The sequence below is a fragment of the Cygnus atratus genome, chromosome 6 (assembly GCF_013377495.2).
Source record: "Cygnus atratus isolate AKBS03 ecotype Queensland, Australia chromosome 6, CAtr_DNAZoo_HiC_assembly, whole genome shotgun sequence".
Lineage (NCBI taxonomy): Eukaryota > Metazoa > Chordata > Aves > Anseriformes > Anatidae > Cygnus > Cygnus atratus.
Window position 1 is genome coordinate 31,335,174 of NC_066367.1, and position 22,886 is coordinate 31,358,059.

Sequence of the window (22,886 nt, forward strand, 5' to 3'; positions counted from 1 at the left end):
GCCTTTTAAATTCTGAATTTTTCAACAATTGCCAGACCAATTCTGTAAACTTAATAACGGAATTTATGAATCTTATCACAGTTTGAATGACTCAGCTATTAAAGAAAGAGGGAAAACAAGCAAACCCAGGCTAACTGCAGTAGTTTAATGTTTGGGGGCCCAAATAGGACAAGATATGATTTCATGTTGGTTCCTGCTCCTGCAGGAAATGAAGTTCTCTTTTTCTTATAAGATGTTACTTAATATGTGGTTTGTGGCCATCATTAAAGCAGACCAGATGATTTCAAAATCTTTCATAGAAGCCATTTCTCACCCTCCTCTACTCTTATTATGTGTGTAGGTCATGTGCCACAAATGGATAGTCACTTTCCAGTCCACACATCAAATGCATTGAAATCTCCCACTTTTTCTTTCAACTTGGCTGAAATAATCTAGTCGTATAATACGGAGGCTTGAAGAAAGTCTCAAAAGGATTTATTTTTTCTTGATAATTACCCCACTGCTGTCTTGTCCTGTGGATGCAAAGGCTTAGCATTCCTCAAAGATTGCTATGGCAACACATTGCAGTGTCTCAGGAACAGGGTATATTTTGAGAAAGAGAAGGGGGAATTTTAAAAAATGAAGAGACTGCAGGTATTCATGTATTGTAAATAACAGAAAAGAAAGTAAATGTTACATAAAAGAGTAAGAATAAAAAAAAAACAAGAAGGAAAAAAATCAAACTCTAAAACTGACAGTCTTCTACTGAAACAACAGGACCATCTACTTTAGTTTTCTGTACAGTTACAGCATTACGAGTTGCTATCATGTCAAAGTGCAATGAAAACAACGAATATCCTTTGTTTTATTCACTGAAACTTTTCAGGGACTGGTACTTTTCAGAAGCCACAACCTGCACCTTCTTAGTTTCTTCTCTCAGCCAAGAGTGGTACTGTGTATGCTCAGAAGATATATTACCAACTGTTTCATTGTTCTTAAATAAATAAACAAATAAATATGCAGTTAACGACTTGGAGCTAGATGATGGAACTAAGGATAAATACAAAATATCTTTCCATCTGAATGTTTGGAGCTTTGTGGGCTGAACAGTTTAAGGGATACAAAACACAAAAGGGTGGAAAATAGTGATCTGTTTATAGTAGAAATACTTTACATCTTCCTTTGCAACTTTTCTCACCTTTCCCTGGTGTCCTGAGAATCACTTAGAGAGGAACAGACTTGTGGCTGAGGTGAGCAAAATAGCAAGTTACAAAAATTTTCCCAGTCCTTATCACTTTACCAAATACCATCTGCAAAATTCACACTTCTGACTGCTGACATTGAAATGAATCTTGTCTGATAAAATTTTGTCATAATTATTTTTTTTTATGTCACTTTGAGTGTTCTTCATATAGCTTAATCCTCTCTGCACCCTCATAATTCCTGTCCAAGCTCCCTTTTGTACAGTTGTACTAAAGAAAACTGACTTCATTATAGAAAACTCTCTGTTTTCTAGCACTTTTAAGGACACCGTGCTGCTTAAGAACAGATTTGGAGGATGGTGATTCATCCAGATAACAGAATTTCAACTTATATGAGCTGATGAGCCAGTTTTCATATTCCTGTTTGCTGTATTTTTATAGCAAACATATAAGATTTAAATATAGTTTACTTTTTTTTTTTTTTTCAGAAGTTTGCTTTTATCTGTTAGAAATAGAAGCAGATTATTTTTAGACTGTTTTAAGGGGATTACACTGAACTTTACTGTTTTGACTCATTTTCTTATTTAGATACAAGAGTCCTGTAAGAGCTTCTAGCAGATGCAGTTTTATTCTGGCCTGTGTTTTCTCTTGGTTCTTTAATAGAAAACCAGCCTCCTTCATAAAGCACTTTTCAGAAAACTCAGCTATAAAAATCCTACAATAATTTGATAAATATCTACAAAAATTGGAAAAACAAATCCTTAATAGTCCTTTGATAGCTGGTTCCAAATTTGTATGATAGAAAACATGATAAAGAGAATCCAAATGTCACACAAATGCTAGACAGTATTGATTTTCTTAGTAATAATGTCTAAGACGTTAGACATTATTTTCTTAGTAATAATGTCTTAAAATAATTTCCATTCAAGTATCACTTTTATGAAACCTAAAAGGATGCAAGTCACTAAGAATGAGGTTTTTAAACATGAGGACTATTCTGCAGAGATCTGTACACCTGCATGAATGAAGTTTGCCACAGGGGATTGTGCACGTATATTCTTGTGACAGACCATGAATCCTATCACAGATAAAGCCAACACGTGAACGTGAAGATTATATAGTAGCACATTAGCTGACATTACGCTTTCCACCTGTTATAACAACCACACTAAAAACAAACAAAACACCCCACCCCACCAAGGCAACAAAAACCGTCAACTAGTAATCTATGATTAAGTCTAATTTGCTTGACCTTGACTGTTGGCTCCAGCAAGAATATTTTGCTATTATTTTGGCCATGTAGAAGACATGGACTTTCCATTTGTGAATATGATGTTTTTAAGTGTCAGGTTTAAAGTTATTTCAGAGCCATCCATTGATTTCTATTTTAATTGGCATCTGATAAAGTCAAGGTGCCTTTTTGATTCTTATTCTGACGAACTCTAAACCTGCGTTGAAAATCTTTTCATATTTGCCTTTTTAATTATCCCTCATGGCAAAACAAAAGGGCCTTCAAATGGCGATGTAAGAAGTCCTGGGCTCCCTCCTTCCTCTTCAGCTTCTGAGTGCACTGAGAGCAGAAGGAGCAGCTGTCACTGGTGGTGGGGATGCGGAGCAGGCAGGCATTTGCCAGCAGGGACCAGTTAGTTAAGCTAGTCAGCCTGTTTTCTCTTCCCATACAGAAAGGTTTTTATTAATTAGAAATGACAATGTATCAAGAACACTTATCGAGGCTTATAAGGAAGACTCACTGGCTCCTACAAATGCACATGGTCTGTTAACCCCTATGAGTGAACATATAGTTTTAGTTGTGCAGAGTAACACATTTAATATATTCTTGTGACTCAACATTCAACGGCAATTGCAACCACTCTCAAAAGAGCTCAGAAAGCTCGGCACAGCTAAACTTCTTCAGATGACAGCAAAAATAAAGAAGAGCTGTTGCAAAAAAAAAAAAAAGTTACACATGATTGTGCAGGGGCTACAATTTTATTTTTTAATTCTGACCAAGGGGGAAAAATAGCAGACAATTACATTTTTCAGTGTTGTAGCTTACAAAAGTGTTTGGGAAGATGGACTGCTATCGTAGAGCAGGCTCAGATATTTTCTGAAGGGTGAATGCAGTTCTTAAGCTGGATGACACTGATATAACAAAGTGAGTGCGTGTCTAGACAGCACCCTGAATTTCCATTTGTCTTCCCTTCTCTTAGTGGCATCCATCCTCTAACTCTTCTCACAACTCCATATCAAAAGTTTATTATGGCGGCTAAGAGAAAAAAAGGTAATCTCTTCTCCACGTGGCTGTGCAATAAAGAGATATGACACAAGCAACATTATAGTATTTATGACTTTGATGCAAGCCAGCAAATTTTTTAGAAGCAAAGAGCATTTCGGTTCAAGAGGTTGGATTGCTATTGTCACGGCTCAACATTTTCTATAAATCTAGAGCAAACAAAAGCATTGGGAACAGTTGCATGAATTCTCCTGTCAAGATAAGAAGCTAAAATACTGGAGAAGCAAGCTAGTAGAGAGAAGTCAAGAGTAGAGACAAGACAAATTTTATTCTGCATATCCAGCCAGCTGATTCTACGCTTCTTTCAGCATTGTTATTTTAGTTTGGGGGAAAAAAAAAAGGGCAAACAAAAAACCTTCTAAGAACTAATAATATGCTATTTTCTAACATTCAAAAATGTTATTTTTGAAACAGGTATGGTCTTAACTTTTCATCTTTCTCACGAGAGCTTGCTTCCCGTAAGCCTTACATTACTAGCTTGAAAACCAATCATTAGGATATCTAAACCATTGGTAGTTCTGACACATGAAACAATAAGGCCAATTACTGCCAAGATGTAAACACATTTCTTATTTACAGCAAGTAGATACCCAGTTCATGTATTCTTGCTCTACACTATCGATAAACATGCCCTCTACATACAACATTCACCCTGAAAAATTTGATGACAACCGTTCAGTCTGGTTTCGTGCTTGTCTGTAAGTCGGCAGCATTATGGCATAGGAAACTTGTATTGTGACAAGATTTTTCATGATTATGAGCAGTAGCTTGGCAATGGAATTCTCCTTTATGGGCCTGTTCTGGGAACTGTCAAAAAAAAAATCTTCCACTTCAAGCAGGACAGTTTTGATCACCCCTTTAAGTGGTTTAAAGAGTCCAATTTCTTTGTCAAGGTTCTCAGAGAAAGAAGGCAATTTCTCAAGGCATACAATATTAGTCCCCAACCTATCAGTCACTGTTATGAGACAAGCCTTGAGAGTCTGATGGCTAAGGTCTATTAACTGCTCACAAGATTGATAACAGGCTAAGTTTCAAAGGAAACGGTAGATTTCCAATCAGTTTGACAATCTTTTAAACTTCTTGCAATACCATAGCAGAATAGATGTTGCCTGATACACAGGTACTTCATCAGAAAGTCTTTTTTCATTTATGATTCCTTAAACAAAGCAAAAGGCAACTGTGCATTTGCACAAGCCAGGAAGCTGAAGCTCTTCTCTTTCAATACTAACTAGGTCTCAGCTGAGGAATTTTTCACCTGCTTAATCAGAAAATTACAGTGTGAAACAGCCAACTATGTAGTTGCTTCAGTCTGTGCAGCTATTACACACTGAAAATGCATAAATAAAAAAATATTAATGTTTTTTTTTTTTCCAGGGTAAGCTAGAGCAATACCATCTAGTATTTTCATCTCCCAGATGAGATTATTTCAAAGATTCCTACAAAGCAAAAATACCTGGGAGGAATTGGACAATGTTGTGCAAAACCTCTACTTTTAATGTCAAGACTTCAGAAACTGACAGTGCCTCAACTCTTCCAAAGAAAAAGGTAGGTGGAGCTAGAAGTTGTCCAGCTGCCTGGAAAGCAGACAGCCTTCTGCTCCTGGAACGAGTAGGAATGACAGAAAAAAAGCAGTTCTCTGCAAAGCAGATTTTTGCGTACATCGAGAAGCGGCAGGAATGCTGACGTGCTTTAAGCCCAGCCAGCTGTCTGTGCAAGCACTCGGTCAGACAGGCAGTCACTGCTCTGACACCCAACTCGCTGTGCCCATTATCCCAGCTTTTTTCTGTTCCAAACTGATACTCCATACTTCTTCGTTAACACTGAGTGCTTGTGCGCTGATCTTTACAGCGGTTTACTGCAGTTTTGCATACAACTCGTCCCAGGTAATTAAGGTGGCAGTTCATCTAACGAGTCCTTTAATAACGAGTTATTTCATTGTAAGGCAAGTTAATTCCCAGACTGCAGCTGCACAGATTGCAGATGCAGACAGAACCCTTTAACCGTATGATGCTGTACATCTCAGATAATTTTTAAAATGTGCTATTAAGAAACAGACATGAGAGCTATTTTGACATCTGTTAGTTATAAATGTATAAGCAAACCCAGAATCAAAGATTAGATCTCAATGAGTCAGGCATCACACAACCAATTAGTATCGCTTATCCTACACAGCAGATTCTGCTTTTTCATTATAACCCTGGAAGCATGAGACATTCAAATCGTATTAACAGGAATCTACTTCAATATTTTGACACATTAGAAGTCCTTAGTATCCAACTAATATTAAGAGCCTTGAAAAGCTGTCCAGTAGTGCTAAAAGTGAGCTGTTTCATAGAAAAGAAGAAAGGCAATGCTACGTTCTGGATGCTGTAAGCACCCACAACGGAAGGGTCACACTGTTTTTCTCCCCCAGATTATTGGGTTTCTCTATGGGTAAAAAGAGAGACCACCAGTTTTTCTGCAATACTTCAATGCACACATTATCTTATTTCAAATCTGACGTACTACCTCACAAGACCTAAGGGTAACAGTTGTTTACATTGGAATAACTACAGTTGCTTTTATATTCTTAAGTAGTCATGGTTTACGTTCTGGATGATACAGAATGAAAGAAAATACAAGTTGTTTATAAATCACATGGGGCCCTGATTTCTGGATTCTGTGACATCTTATTCCTTTCCTGCATTAATGGATGTACATTCCTGAAATATTATCCTCCCTCCCCCCTCCCCCCCAAATTATCTACTTCTACAGTGGTAGAGATCTGAAAATAATATATGTAATATAATTACTCTACTTTCCCGCGCCTTGTGCTTTCTTTTCACTTATTGTCCATGCTTGTTCTGTTTGCAACATGTATTCGGTCCTCTTCCATTTCTCCCTCAAAACATCCTTTTAGGATATTTATACACCCTTTAAATTTTTTACTTGGGCACAAGCAATTTTACTGTTCATCACCTAAATCCTGTGGAAGTATCTTTGCCTCATTGCATCAGCTTTATGGAGCATTAAAAAAAAAATAAATTGAAATTCCCACACCTTTATCTGGGCTGAGTCCTTCCAATCAAGCAACCTGCTTTTCTTATTTTTCTTTGCCTATTCTTAAGAGAATACACTAAACGTTACCAGACAGGTGAATTGAGATTTCAACTGACCATGAAGAAAAACCAAACATTTCACTAGAATGTTACCATTTAATCACAACATTAAGAGAAGCAGTTCTAAGCACGTCTCTGATGTAGTATATGATTTTTTTTTAAATATTGGACATTTGGTATGTTATACAGATACCATGACTTAAAATAGTTACAAGCTCAGTCTTAATTTGATTCAAAGGACATGCTCTGTTCTGAAGGAATCTTCCTATATTCTCCTGGATAGTTGATGTTCAAAGAGTTCTGTACCACTGAAACTGCAATGATTCTTGCGAACAAAAATCTTTTTTTTTACACTGTAAAAAGTTTTTTTTTTCATAGACCTATAACTCTTCTGCATTTCTGAGCATACTGAAGTCTCTTGTAACACAAGTCATCTTCATGCTGCAATCTGTCCCGCATTCTATCTACTCCAACAATTTCCAGGTGTGCATGTAAAAAGGGTAAATATAAAGCAAATTTTTCTATAAAAAAGCTGAAAATATTTTTTCTTCAATAAATCTGTAGTATTAACTTGAAATAATTACAAGCATGGCAAAATTTGCAGGCTACCTGTCTTTATTCTCCTTTCCAAAGAGTCTTCCTGAAATGAAAGATGTTCTTATAAACAAAACCAAATTTCCCTAAAAACGCCAACAGAGCAGTTTAAAATGGAAGTAACTGTCAGACAGTTTTCGTGAAGGCAGTCTATTCCAATGGAACAAGCCATTTTAATGAATGCATGATTAACGAGAAAACTGCCGATTGTCTGATTTCTTGTTAATATGCTTGAAGATTTTAGCTTTGTGGACGTTCTTCGATTTCTGGTAACCAAACCCTCCACCTCCGCCTCTTTTCTGTAGCCTTCTGCCTTGGTTGCTGTTCACATCTGGAATTTTGTGGGTTAAAGAACTTAAAAAAACTAATTTGAAACATTACTTACTAAGGAGAGAAAAAAGTAACAGCATTAATATAAAAAGTTGAGTTGCAGAACTACAGATCAAATTGAACCTGTGCCTGTCATTCTAATGAACACTTTTATTCCTCCAGCTGTACAATTAATTTGACCAGAGTACCACTGCTTCAACTTCCACCCACTGGCAGCTTTGACAAGAGGGCCCTTACCCCTCTATTTCAGTATTCCACAATTAAACTTAACTACACACCTTTCAATGAAAACGAGGGGGCATGAAGGACAACAGCACCCTGGAACATGTATGCAACATTCCAGCACCTACTAACCTGCAGCAACTGAAGCACATACATGCACTAAAACAGATGTTTGTAAACACTCAAACAGGAAAAATTGCCGTTTAGGATTTTCTTTGATAAACCGTTTTTGAACATGATACATGTATGTGATTAACAGCAAAGCCAAAACAAAACAAAAACCAGAATTTGAAGTAGCACAGGTACTATAGCATAGCAGGAATTCAGCTTTGAAACACTGCAGTAAAAGGATACTGAGGTCAACAAATGGAGGGACTTTAAAACCAAATGAAAGGCTGACTTTGTTAAGATCCAGGTTATTGACATTATATATCTGCTTCAGAGAATGGGAGTCATAAGCTCTAATGTAGGCTTTGTATGCTTCCTGGGCTGACTTGTGAAGAAAGTAGTTCTTCTCAATCAGTTTCTCCAGCTGGTGAGGAGGAAAGAAAAACAGAAAGCATGAAATTATGGCTGTAACAACTGTATGAATTATGTGCAAGCAAATTATTTACTGTGCAAGCTGCAGTGACATTCACTACTCACTTCAGTAAGACTGCACTGTGATGTGTGTGTGCACTCTGCTGTTACGGTGCTTTTAAAAACAGAACAACAAAAAAGTCTGAGGTTGAATTACACTATGAAGCCTGTCTCATTTGACTTCTAGCATACATTAATTTGGCATACTAATATTAAGTTAGAATAATTAGGAAATAATGACACCTAATGTAACAACAATCCTCTTTCTGTAAGGCCTGTCTTCAATACTTCTTGTATTGCTATTTCAAGTTTAATTTATTACAAAGAAACTTTACAGAGCTCTTATGAAAAGAATGACTCTCAGAACTAAACAATAATAAAAATTCTTATCTATGGAACTATCTATGCTATTCTCTTCAACTTTGTGCTCCATTGCTATTTTTGTAGCACTGCAGCACAAAACAGATTTAGCTGATGCTAGACTTTATTACCATCAAGGAGGTTAAAAATATACTTGGAATATATACACTAGCATTTCTAGGTGTTAGTACTGGATTTCTTACATGCTGTAGGCTGAGCACATCATCTTAGAAGACATAAGATATTCCAAATTAATCTGAACATGCACAACCGTTCAATGAAAGCCACTGAAACATCATGTTTAGTACACTGGACAAGAACATTCTATTCGAGAACTGAAGGCATATTTACATCATTATGATTTTGCAATATAACATGAAAAAACAATCCTTACAAGCAAATTCAGATGATGTAATGATGACAATTTAGTACTGGATATTAAAATCCGTATTTGATTTCACAACATTTTCTATCTATAATATCATACAGGGACAATATGACAGGAGGATTTACTACAGAATACTCACCTACAGGAACTCTTCTGAACATGCACACGTACTTTTAAATTTTAGTTGCGATAGACTATAACATTACCTGTATAAATTGTTATTATACTAATGTTCAGAGTACCTTTAGTAAGCCGTTTCATACCTGAGATTGGATATCTGAAATCTTTGACCAAGAAAATTCGAATTCACTGAGTGGTACCTTTAACAAACAAACAAGAAAAGTATCTACATTATGTATGTGTTACTGTACAAACAATGTGTTTAAGACCTAAAACAAACAGGATAAGACCCGTCAGATAACGGAAGACTTATTTTTTAATAGTTTAGCTATATCTCTTAATAAATAATTATAACTGTGAAGTTCAAGGACATTTTTGTGAGTGAAAAGATTACCTGCACATATTTTAGGTTTTTGACATCTTTTTTTCAAAGCAATAATCACACTATTACTACCCCTTATCATAGATACATTCATAAAGTGCCTTTGCACCAATATATCAGTATTATCACATCCTTTCAACTAACATAAAGACCCTCATTATGACACTTTTACCACTTTAGCTTTTGCTTTAGAAGCTACATTACTTTAATTACAAGTGGCAAAATTCTAGACTGTATACAACCCCCCATAGAAAGGGACTAAGAAACTAGGAGCAGTTCTACCATATTAAAAGGGTTACACTTGAAAGAAGGCTATCTTTATTTTGAAATTGAAAAATTGATTCTTTCAAAAGAAAAAAAAAAAAACCTGCACTGGCCAAGCTCCCAGTATCTTTCCATGATGGGTCATAAGAAATTCATTAAATAACACAAGCTGCACAGTTGCAAAGCAACTATAAATATACTCAATAGTTACCTTCGAGTCTAAGGTCAGCAGCACAAAGTCAGATGTTCAGTTAAATATTTTCAAAGCAACAGAATAGTTCTTGTTTATAAGTTAAAATGTTTCATTAATCATTACAGTTTTTGCCTTTGAAATCTCGGTTGCACTATGAAACCATAAAAAAAAAAAAAGGTCTACAGAAGTTTACCCTGGCTTGTTTCAGGTACCGAAGAAAGCCCAGCTCTTCCGGTCGTAAAATGAGCAGAGCATGTCCTCTACCATTTATACCTCTGGCCGTTCTACCAACACGATGAATATACTCCTTTTTTGCAGAGAATAAGAAACAGTAAGTCCAATCAGTCTTTCAAGCACTTAATAACACAGTTACACAGAAAACCACTTAACATTAATATACTGTAGCGCATCACCAATTATGTTTTAAGAACATACACTGACACATGGATAAGGCAAGCTAAGTGTTGATGATGCAAAGCACAATTAGGTTGAGACAGAAACCCCTGACTAGAGGTATCTTACCTTTTATTGAGGGAAAAAGAACTGTAGTGTCCTGTAACTGAAAATTTTACTTTGCTTTTGATATATTTGCTCTACATATTTGTCAAGACTTTCCAGATCTGAGTTGTTCTTGTTTGCACTGGACATTTATTCTAATGAGAATTCTAATTTTTAAATAAAAATCAATTTTCCATTGAAAAAGCTGTCAGGAGACTCAGGGACGCATATATATACCTCATGCTCCTTCTAACAGATGTTTTGTTTTTTAGCTGATTAGATTTTAAATTACTTCAGTAGCATAAAGAATAATGTTTTACAAAACTACTCTTAAAAAGGTAACAACGGTCTCAGCTAGGTGCAGCATCATCTCCCAGGATCTGCTAGAGTAAGTGGAAGAAATCAGCTTCTAGATGCTAACATGGCTGAATCCTGACCTCTGTTGAGCAGAAGATTCAGGTTTCTCTGCTACGTATGTAGCTAGGAATTGAAAGTTTTTTTATTTCCTTAACTTACTTTTGGATCATCTGGAGGGTCATACTGGACAATCCAGTCCACTTCAGGAATATCCAGTCCTCTGGCAGCTACATCAGTGCACAACAGAATTCCAGATTCTGCATTACAGAACTGGAAAAATGTCGTAGTACGTTTTGTCTGTTTCTGCTTGCCCTAAACAACAACAACCAAAATATCATAATAAACCCACACACATTAGGGATGAAATGTCAACTATAAAAAGTTTACCAGCTTGAAAGCTTAAGCGTCATTTCCCATATTGTATCACCAAAACAAACAAACAAACAAAACCGGCATCTTTCTATCTTACGGACTTACACAGACCAGGCAGGTTAAAAAGCAATGCTACCACAGCAAATAGCAGAGGTCTGCATGAAATAGATTCTCTAAGAGCTAGCGTTTCTAAGGCATTAAAAACCCACTCGCATAAACATTACTTTCACAAGCACTGCATAAATGCCTGAAAACGTTCAGAAAAAGGGTATTTGCAAACCTAGGAGTATATTAGATTACAAGTTAAAACCAAACCAAACCCATGTAACAGCTTGTAAAAAACTTGTAACAGCTCTATTGAAGTACAGCAAAAAAAAAAAATCCCCCCCCCCCCCCCCAACAAAACAAGCAGCATAGTTGCAGTCAGTTACAATTATTTCATAAACTTTCACTCAATACTCTCACAATTTTGTCTTTTTGATAAAAACTGAAGATACTCATTTAAAGTGCTAGAATTGGTATGTTAAAACCAAGTATCACCCTGGCCTTATGGAAAAAAAAAATAAAAAAAATAAAAACAGACATTCCAAAGATCTGAGTGTTTGGATTCCTCTGATAATAGCTTTGCTCTAAAAATTGAGTTTTGTTTCTTGTGAAAGGCAGCGTCTTGGAGAGAAACAGAAAAGCAGGCTACACACAGAGGATAAATTAGTATCGGTATTCAAACCTCATTTAGAAAACAGTAATATTAATAGCATTGCAGTGCTCTTACTACACTATTTTTACTTTATCTCATTCCTCTGCAAACTAACCGAGATCAGCACAGTTTGTTAGCAGAGTATCTGTTTATTATAAACTGAAATGAAATAAATAAGGTAAATGAAAGATCCGTAACAACTTACAGGTGTTATCAGATTAACTAAAAATGAAATCTATGTATAAAATACTTACATGAATGGCCATAACAGGCAGATCAATGTAGTTGAGTAATTCATAGTGGTATTTCACTGACATACATGAAGAAAAAAATACCATTAGTTTCTTCTTCCGGTTCTTCTTAAGGAATGTGAAGAGCAAAAGGAATCTTTTTTCAGACGGACATACCACATAACCCTGGAAATTATTTAAATATTGTCAAACAAAGTTGTATGGAACACATTTTATCTCTACTAATACAATTAAATCAGAGGACTGTTATCTTGCAAAACAGATGTACCAAATAGTTAATTTTCCAGCTATACAGTTAGAAACCACTTGATTTATTTCCTGTCCCTCACCGTGTTATACGAAACTCCTAAAGTAGAGTTGATTGCAAGAAACTTACTCTGCTGATTTGAAATAATTCTCTAATGGAGAAGTATTTTTTAACTAGTTCTTAAAACATAATATTTCAATGAAGAACAGTTTATACAATAAAAATCCATTTCAAGAACTTCTGAATTTCTGATATTAGGTATGAAAATTACTGCATAGGCTTGTTAAAATTCTTTATAATTTCAAGAATTTCATCTAGTTTTTGCTACAAGTTTACTCTTTAAATGTAATTTGTAACTACTAGTCATTTTAAAACACCACTCACCATTCAGTCAACCACACAAACCGCAAAACTACTGTACAACTGTATTTAGCTGGCATCTCAAGTAGCAACAGTGAAATTTATAGCATTCTCTAGTCCTTAACGTGGTAATAGAATTACAAAGAGAACTGGAGCTTAAGTAGGTAGAATGGCACAGATAGGAATGGCAAAGTGTAACTAACTGTATTATTATTCAATGAACTTTTTTAAATCATCTTTCCTGCAAACACTGACTAGATGCACAAAACTTACAGCTAGCAGAATGAATAAAGCCCTTTACACAACTGATAGCTTTTGCCCAGTAGGATGTTAAACACTCTCTAACACAGTATTTATACAACCCATTTAAAAACATTTAGGGCAGTGTATGTTCACAGACGGGTGATTCCCCTTTTAGTAAGGTGTGTTTTACCTGTTCAAGACCATCAACTGTTGCTGTCTCCTTGTTATCATCAACCCCAACATACAGTGGCTCTTTCTTCAGAGAGATCTTTGCCAGATCTTCAACCTTTCTGGTTTGTGTAGCGGAAAAAAAGCATTGTCTGTCTGCGCTCTGGAAGTATTTTAAAAGAAAGCCTAATTTTTAAAAGGAGAATGCAAATAGCAAGGCCTTAAAGTCTTTAGCTACAAACTTCCTTGAGCAACTCTTCTTTTTTTGCTTAACTTCTAATGCACATTTTGTTGCATTATGCATTGTATATTTTATTTACTTAGTCTGTTACCATCTGCAAAACGAAAATATTCTTTCTCTGGGAGAAATGTTAATTAGCAACTGCACTTCAATTTAGAGACAAAACAACAATTTAGATAGACACTTACCTTGTAATTCTAACTATAGATTGATTTCATTTTTATGGGTATTAAAATATTTTTGTTTTCCAAAACATGCTGCATACATTTACTACTTCCATGCTTTTTACTGAATTTTGATAATTAAAGGGAGAACCTTGGTGACTCTGAGATTGTGCTTAATGTATCAATCGCAAGGAATAACTAAATCAAACTAAAATAAAGCAAATTTTAAGGTAAATACTGAAATAAACTTCTACTGTTCTTGTAAATATGAATAAAAGATCCAACTGCAAACCGGAAGACCTTTTTCCTTATATTTAAGTTTTACAAGGAAATAATAAATTGTAGGTAATAAAACAGGCAAAGAAAGATGAATGAGATCCTGTAGGTGTTGAACTAAAAGGATCTCATATGAACAGATTTATATTCCTAAAGTGCATAAGAAAACTCTGTCCTTTAGATAAATGATGCTAAATAAAATAACACGTACTAGCTATCAAGAAAAAAGACAGAGTAAGACAATCACTCTGAGGTACATCTACAGAACTATAAAAATTAATGACTTCTTTTACAATAATTGAGTCATAAAGAAGACAAAATGTTAGCCAAGTAATTTCCAAGAAAGACTTTTTTTTCTTACTTGGTAGAAGTTTTATGATCTGTTTCATTTCTTCTTCAAATCCAACCTCTAAGATACGATCCGCCTCATCAATTACCAAACACTGCAAGTTCTTGTACATGAAACCTGGAGTGTTCTAGAAGATTAACAAATTGAGAGTCAGACAGGGACAAGTATTTTATTATGTTTTATTAAGTATTAGGCATCGGTATTTTACCTACCTGCATATGATCCAGAAGTCTTCCTGGTGTTGCTACAATGATGTTGATTCCATTCCCAAGTTTCTGTGCTTCTGCTGATCTGTTACTGCCCCCCATTATCAGACCATAGGTGTGAACATGATGATTCATAAGTTCTTTAAGAACTCCATAGGTTTGCATCGCAAGCTCTCGAGTAGGTGAAAGAATAATAACACCTGTTCCTAAAACAGACATCAACCAAACAAGAATAAGTTACGGAAACTTGCCCTTTGCAGTCAAATCGACAACTGGGATTCAACCATGAAACGACGAAAAAGCTTACCATTTCTGGGCATGAATTTTAACTTGTAGATGAGCTCTACTGCAGGAATGAGAAATGCAAGTGTTTTGCCGCTGCCTGTTTTTGCAGCTGCTAAAATATCCCTGCATAAAACAAAAATTACAAAAAGAAGCGTTTAGTTAAACCTACAGAGAAAACAGCAATCCCATTCTGGATGATGTTGACAATGTAAAAACGTAACAGAGCTTAAAGGAAGCCAGTATAGTTAATACTAAGAAGTCTGTGGCAGATCTGGTCCACAGCAATTGGTCTCTGCCTCCAGAGACTGTGCGACACACTGTACCAAGAGGCCACTGAAAACAGACTTCCCTGCTTTCAAAGCCAAACGCAAAGCAAGTTCCATGAACTTACCTCATTATCTGTTCACAGATAACAGATACACTTTGTTAACTTGTATTAACATTTACAAACAAAATATTTAAAAAAAATATGAGAATATATTTATAAAAAAAATTTAGCTGTAAAAAGTCACATCTCATGGATTTATCTTGCTAGCAAAACTTCCACATTTGTTGTCAATATAGTTATTAAAAACACATTTCTTACCTGCCTTCCAGAAGGGGTTTAATACTTTTATGCTGAATTTCTGTCATGTGAGTAAAGCCCATGTCATTTATGCCTTTCAATGTATTCTCACTGACAAGACCATCAAGGGAAGTAAAAGAATTGTCTTCAAAGCCACCTGAAGAGAAGGGAAAACAAATTTCAAACTTAATTCTTCAACTCTATCCATCCCAAGACTACCCAGTTAGAATTGATGTTAAAAGGATTATTTCTTATTCCTTCCTACCACAAAATCCTAAGATGTTGACAAAACACTCTGTATTAACAGGTCCCTAGGAATACTGCAGACAGCTGTTAACAGTATATACGAGTGCACTGCCTCTCATTCTGATTTATTAGCCATACACCTCCATTTCACTGACTTTTTCTTCCATAATGAAATATGTGTGCGTGTATGTTATAAAACTGATTTTCACTAGTAATTTTAAGACCAACAGTAGTGTAGATATAATGCAAATTTCAAAGAACAGTAACTGAAAAATAGCTCTACAGTGGTTAATATCACGCTACCTGTATTCAAACATATAACTTTTATTGCAAATCTGAAAACTGCAACTTGCTCTAGAAGAAAGCTTAAGAACTTGGGATTTTTGTACATCTATGAAAAATAAGGACACAAGATACCTGTTAAACCTAGCGGTAAACTAGGTACTTCATCCTCTTCCTCCTCCTCTTCCACTTTTTTCTCTCCGGAATCCTTCCCGTCTTCATCTTCTGCCTCCACAGACTTGTCTTCCTCAGTTTTTGCTTTTTTAGTTTCTGTACCTAGGGTGTTATTTTTACAGAAAACTCGTTAATCACTGTTAGGAATATGAAAAACATATTCATCATTAAAAGCTGAGCCACAGACTCACTTCCTTTAGCCTGTAAATCACCACTATGAATGTCATGAGATAGGAGGGGTCATGAGAAGGGGTGGCAAGGTTTCTATGAAGCCTTCTGATGCAGATAGCAACACATTCATTCAAGTTCCTTGCACACAATCCACTTTGCATTGTAAACCAAAGCAGCTTAGAGTATACCATATGATTTTTTCTGGGGAAATGACATAACTTGAACAAGTTACAAAATTATTTCTTATTTTCAACTTAGACACCAAGTTTCCAACGCCATTTGTGCTCAGGTCATGTGAAACTTAACATCTCTGTTCCATTTTAGGTACCTGAATTCTCAGAGAACTGCATGAATACAGCACGTTATTTGTACAACCATGACAAGCGTCACAAGGATCTAACAGGTAAGGGATTGAAGTTTCAAATATAAGTATATATACATATATATACATATATATATATATATTTTCTAGCAATACTTACAGGATGCAATTTTTGGGGGTAGTTATTCAGTATATTTTAGTTTCATTCATAATACACAGATGTTGCCAAATGCAGGACAGAATGATAAAAAGGATGTACTGGCTGCACGTTCAAGCACAGAAATCGTCCATACGTCAAAGCTCTACTTTGAGAGCCTAACCAGTAAAATATCAAAACTTAACATTACAAAGCATAATCCTATGGAACAATTAAGTTGGTTGCTACAGGTTTAGTATATATTAGAGTTCTGATCTTATAGTTAGAATAAATGATTAAATCACTTAAGAGAATGTAAGCCTCAAAAAAGTATTTAAATATCAATGCGGTACATAAACAAAATGTAATACGGACCTGTTCTCTACTCTTACTCATTTTTTAACAGCTAGCTTCCCATTAAAAGTATTTTGATGCACATACAGAATTCTGTCTTCGCAAAAAGAAAAATCACAAGGTATCAGCTATTGCACTCGTTTGCTTGATGTTTACAGAGTAAAAATTGGGAAGGAAGATATTAATTTCAGATTAGGTTGTGAAAACCCTAAGATCCTTTTTCCAGTTATCCAATTGCTTTAGGATCATTTCTTGCAAAGCGTATAAAGAGTGGTCCTTCTACTCATTAGTGTACTCGTATCCCTAAAATATCATTATAATGCAAATACGTTTTACAGAAATCACTAGAAACACTGAGTGATAACCACCTCTTTCGCCAGCATAATCTAGAGAAACACGACAAATACAGGTAGGGCCGTTAGGTTTGTGCGTAGGGGAAATCGCCACCAGAAACACACGACCCAGCAGCATGTGCTCTTCTGTGCTGGCAGCGACCAGGGCAGGGCCCAGAGCTGCAGCAGTTGGGCACAGACAGTAACAGCTCCCAAGTATATGCAGAGACCCCTCAGATCTTCAGTTACTTTATTGTACTTGATCAAATATACCACGGAAGACCTCCAGGGCTCTAAAACGTGCACCAGCCCAAACCAGGGCACTTCTCACAGCCAACATACCCTCTCTGAAAGGGCACAAAACCGAAAGAAGGCTATTTTGTTGTTGTTGGGGAATGTCTCAGCGGTGCTTCAGCCGTGCAAATGCATCCCAGCGTACCGGCGAAGACAACGTACCGTTCTCGGGAGCAGCCGCCGCCTTCCTCTTCTTCTTTTTCTTCCTCTTCGCCCCGGCACCCTCCGGGCACGGCGCTGCCGCCTCGGGGGCTTCTGCCTCGGGGGTCGCCGCCTCGGGGGCTTCCTCCGCCGCCTCCTCTTCCTCCTCCGGGGGGCTCAACGAGGCCGCCGGAGGCGCTGAGAGGGCAAAGGAAACAAGCTGTGAGCGGCGGAACAAGGCCGGCGGCCGGAGAGATGCTCCACGGTCCCGTCCCGGTCCCGGTCCCGGTCCCGGTCCCCGCCGTACCTGCCCGCTCGGCCGCCCGTAGCTTGAGGTTGCGCTGCCGCAGCTTGAGGTTGCGCTTGTGGATCTTCTTGCGAAGCAGCCGCATGGGCAGGTTGCCCGCGGCCACCGACACCGACATGGCGGCCACACGTGGGAACGTTGGCCCGGCACGGCACGGCCCGGCCCGGCCCCGCCTCGCCCGGCCCGGCCCCGCGCTGCCTGACGGGCGGCCCGCAGCGGCACCCAGCGCCTCGGCGGAGGCAGCGCCGCGCTCCCTGGGCCCGCTTCCTCCTCGTCTTCCTCCTCCTCTTCCTCCTCCTTTTCCTCGCCGGCCGTTACCCCTGAGAGGTTCCACACCTCCCTACCAGCCCCTCGAGTTCTAGTGCTGGGCACTTCGGCCTTCATCCCTTTTAGCGTCCCCCTCCTTCTGCCTCCCCATCCTCTCCCAAAGCGGGATGAGCCCCTGACATCTGTGCTGTTGACAACACCCTTCACATCTTTCGTGACCAGCAGATGGCACAAATAGCACAGGAATTTACAGCGGATTGCTTTGGTTTCTCAAGCCAATGACGGCTATGGTCTTGGAAATCTGAACGGCTGCAAGCTGTGTAATGCTCAGCCTGCAATAACTTGCTGTAAAGCAGATTAAGCTGCAGAATTATTACTCTACTAATTTCGAAGTGTTTATTGCATATAACATCTTCTTTTAAAGTTACTGCTGTCAGAGATGAAACAAAACTCACTCTTCATCATCTGTAATTGTTATCTTGATGTGTTCATATGGATCACCAGGATGACTATTGCTATTATCATTATTGTGCCAGAACTTCACCAGTTGATACATAACATTTTAAAAAATATTTTATTTATTAACAATGTACCTGCATTCAAATTACTAATAGTTACTAGATGTTCACAAGAGAAACATGACAGATGGCCACTTTTCTTCAGTGTGAACGCCTTGATCCAGAAATATGAGTCATTATCTGAGAAACTTTAGAAAGGAAGGTGTTATAAAGGCATGAGGAAGACACAGAGAAATTATAAGGCATTTGCAATTCTAAAAAATATTGTTGTTTCTGAAAAGCTTGTGAAAGGAGTGGGAAGTATGACCAGAGAAGAAAAATTAATCTAAGCAGGCATTGCTGGAGCAAGAAAAGATGTCCCTGATTCTATGTGATGTCTAGCAACACTGAATGAAGGCCAAGCCAAAATGAAATTGTAACACTTTTACATTTTATACTTGAAACTGGAACCTTGCAGGTGAATAAAAACCGAATAACAAAACCATTATTTAATTTATTTATTTATTTAAGCAGAAACTGAAAACAATATGTCCGCTTGGCTAATTCTTTCACTAGGTCACTTTTCTTCCCAGGTACAAAGATGAACAGCTTCAACAAGAGGAACTGAAGAGTAAACTGGACTTCAGTATACCCCATATTAAAACATTTTTACTGTTTTAATCCATATCTCATTTAATTTCCTTCTGAACTCTTCATATTTCATAACTGCAAGTAGTTGCCATGGTTGTGGGGCAGGATGCATCACACCTCGCTTGCAGCAAACTTCACAGGTGTTCACTGTTGGGACATTCTGGACAGTTTGAAAAGTATGGTCTGTAGCTTGGTTTTTGAGATGCTATACTTAAAGCTGTGGCACTGAAACTCTGAATCAGGAAAGGTGACCATGTCCATACTTTGACAGACTGGATAATGGGTCTGGCTGCTGGCTTATTCAACTGACAGAATAACTCATCTCCCTCAGTTGTGTTTTGAAAATAATGGAACCATCCTCAGCAAGAAAGGCTTTTGGTTCAAAACTCCAGGGGAAGTCAGTTCAAGGTTGAGTTTTAAGCAGGTAAAAATTTCTTGCTGAAAGTCATGTAATTTAAGTTCTGGATATATATTTCCATCTTTTCTCCCTGTCTACATAATATTTTATCTACAAAATATACTGTTAATTAGCTACAGGCTTGTTCTTCCTAGTCTGTACTGATTTATAGTTTTGTGGTTAGATTTACTATTGGGATGCACTTTTAACCCAGGCAGTGTTCATTGCTGGAATATGCTTGTTGTGCAGATAGAGTGAATTAAAAACCTGGGCAGGAGAGAGCTGACACTAATACTTACGCTGAGGGCAGAGAACATGATGTCCTTCAGGCATTGCATGGTCCACATGTTCATATCTCAACCAGTACTGCCAGGATCATCACCATTTAGCTTTCACCTGCACCATTGCACCTCCAGATCTGCCAAGAATTGGGACCTGAAAACCCTGGTATGGTAAAACCCTGCATAAGGAACTCACCTCAGTGAGTGTCCACATTGGGTCCCAGCTGGCTTGGCAAGTCTTTGTGAAATTACATTAGTGTGGCACGAGGCCCAAGGTATGTTAGATCCCGCCGAGCAGGATATATTGACTTTGCACTAGTCATGTGACAACATGATTTTACTGCTTTTCAATAAAAGCGTGGAGCACAAGGAAAACTTCGATGCATTTGCAGAGAAACGATGATCTTTCATCTGTGTAAACAGATGTCAGTGCATTAAATATGGAAATTTGGAAATTAGGACCCATTAGGTTGCTAAGTATCATGTGCTCCAACATAGCTTTGTCTCAGCATCTTGTAAAAGATGTTGCTTAGAGTTTGCAAAGTGTACTTAGCTGGAGATTTCAAAACATGTTTTATGAGCTCCTTTTTGTTTTTGTTCTTTTTCTTCAAGCAGGAACTGCAGAAAGTCACAAAAAAGAGTGTCAGAAAGCAATAATGATAATTTATTCATGGCAGGTCCAGACAATATTTTAAACCACTAACTCATCTCAATATTTTTTCTCTGAAGCTTGGCATTTCTTAGATTTTATATGAATTCCCTGTGGCACATAAGTCTCATTTCTGTCCAATAGGTTCATTTGTAGTTGCTTGACTTGTTGGGCAATCGTTACGAACAATAGGATTTTCTCAAGTCATTATTGAGTTGCTGTCAAAATATCTCAAATTTTCTACACATGATCTTGCAGGCAGATTTGTAGGGAATCATGTTTGGGTTAGCTAAGCTTTATGGAGCTGAAGAAGTCCATATTAGAAACTCTAGATTTTTCTCTGAAGATAAATGTTTTTAATACCCTAATGTGCTGCTGATGGCACTATTTTATCCCCCAGAGTAAATTTATCATGAAAGCCAAAATTGAAATCTTTTCTCCCACTTACCATTAATTTATTTATGTTGATTAGCAATGCAACATGAAAGTGATCATTGATTTCAGTTGCATAAGTTCAGATACATAGTGATAATTTATCAAAATCTCATACAGAAAAGATAATGAAACAAAAGTGCATAGTCATTTTTGGATACTTCAAGTTGTGATACATTGCTGAGTTAAGGCTGACAGGCTTGATTTTCAAAATGTAGAATTGCTGAAAAAAATTTTTTTTGTGTGTCTTAGGTTGGGTATGGAAAAAAAAAACCAACAAACCATCAACAATGTCATTGGTGAACATCTGCACCATTGAGTTATAAATGTTGAACTGAAAAACTAATACTTTTATTGCTTGTAGCCACAAACTAGAAGACCTTTCAGAACCATATTTTCATTTTTACAGATTATAGTGTTCCCCGTTAGATTAAATTTATTTGTCAGTCTAATACATTCTGGACAGGCATTGGGTTTAAAATCAAGTATCATATAGACAGATACCTCTTTTTATTTTTTTAGCAAGTGTGTCTAAGTTATGCAAAAAAGATCTGTACATGTATGCAAGTGTGTTTGCAGAAAGAATCAAATTTCCCACTTACTTGAGAGATACAATTCTAAAACCTGGACTTTGGAAGAGAAAGATTACCTACCTGAACTGGTGTAAGTGGTGTAGATATAGATATATAAGGACATAGATATATAAAGACATATGGCATAGAGAATAGATGACCTCATTTACAGAACATTGATGTCAACTTGAAAATTGCTGGTTAGAAATTTCTGGTGCACACTGTATTTCCATATGGTATCGTTGAGTAGCATTGAATCTGTGAGGGAATTTAAAGTACGCCTTTGAGTTTAAGATAGAAAATTAGAGTATCTGTGTTTGTAAAATACAGACTGGGCTATCATAATCACCATTTTTTTCTCTAAGGTTTTTAGTTTAATAGTGCTTCCAAATAATGTCTCCCTCATGGGTCATATGGAGTTATTGTCTCAGTTTTAACTATCATCACCACACTTTGTCTAGCATATGGAAAACAGCTAGATTCAAACCAAATCTGTGAATTTTTCAGGAAATTTCTCATTTTCCCCATATTTTACAACTTGAGCTATTCTGTGTACCAATTGTAATGCAGACTGACACATCTCTGAATGCGTTTCAAATCAAAACCAGTGCAGACCTGCAGCCGGAATGAAAAGTGGAGAGGGGTTGAACTGTATTTTATAGAACACCTTGTACATTTTACATAGTTCTTGTGGATTTTCTGGAACATAAAACTGCTCAAGAGTTTCTGAGAAACAGTTTAATACTTCAAAGTGTTAGGCCATCACGATTGCTGTTATTAGTTCATTAAAAGGAAGACAATATTATAGAGTTGGAGTAACATGGATCATGCAAGGATAAGGAACTGAAATAATTTTAATTGTTCTAATGAATGACCCCTTCTTTTATTCACATAGAGGACCAATGTGTAATCTCACCCTTGCAGACTTCAGCATGGCTGGCTATGAAATCCTACTGTCTCACACGATCTGAATAGCAGCAGTCCAGGTTACTGCACTAGTCTGGGCTCTTCCTGAAGCGATGCACCCAACAGATAGCAATGACCATCTTCACATTCACCCACTTGACCTTTCAGTGCTGGAAACCCACAAAATCAATT

The 22,886-nt window shown here is 37.1% G+C and overlaps 1 protein-coding gene across 1 annotated transcript; it reads right to left on the reverse strand.

Annotated features, from left to right (window-relative positions):
• Positions 1-6,644: 6,644 nt before the first annotated feature.
• On the reverse strand, positions 6,645-18,362 carry DDX18 (DEAD-box helicase 18). The gene is given in 15 exon segments (XM_035556116.2): positions 6,645-7,497; positions 8,073-8,250; positions 9,309-9,365; positions 10,198-10,311; positions 11,019-11,171; positions 12,183-12,344; positions 13,220-13,339; positions 13,341-13,360; positions 14,240-14,354; positions 14,440-14,639; positions 14,741-14,841; positions 15,305-15,440; positions 15,947-16,087; positions 17,757-17,933; positions 18,043-18,362. Coding segments are annotated over 15 exon segments (1,935 nt in total). The 5' UTR covers positions 18,161-18,362; the 3' UTR covers positions 6,645-7,354.
• Positions 18,363-22,886: the final 4,524 nt, after the last annotated feature.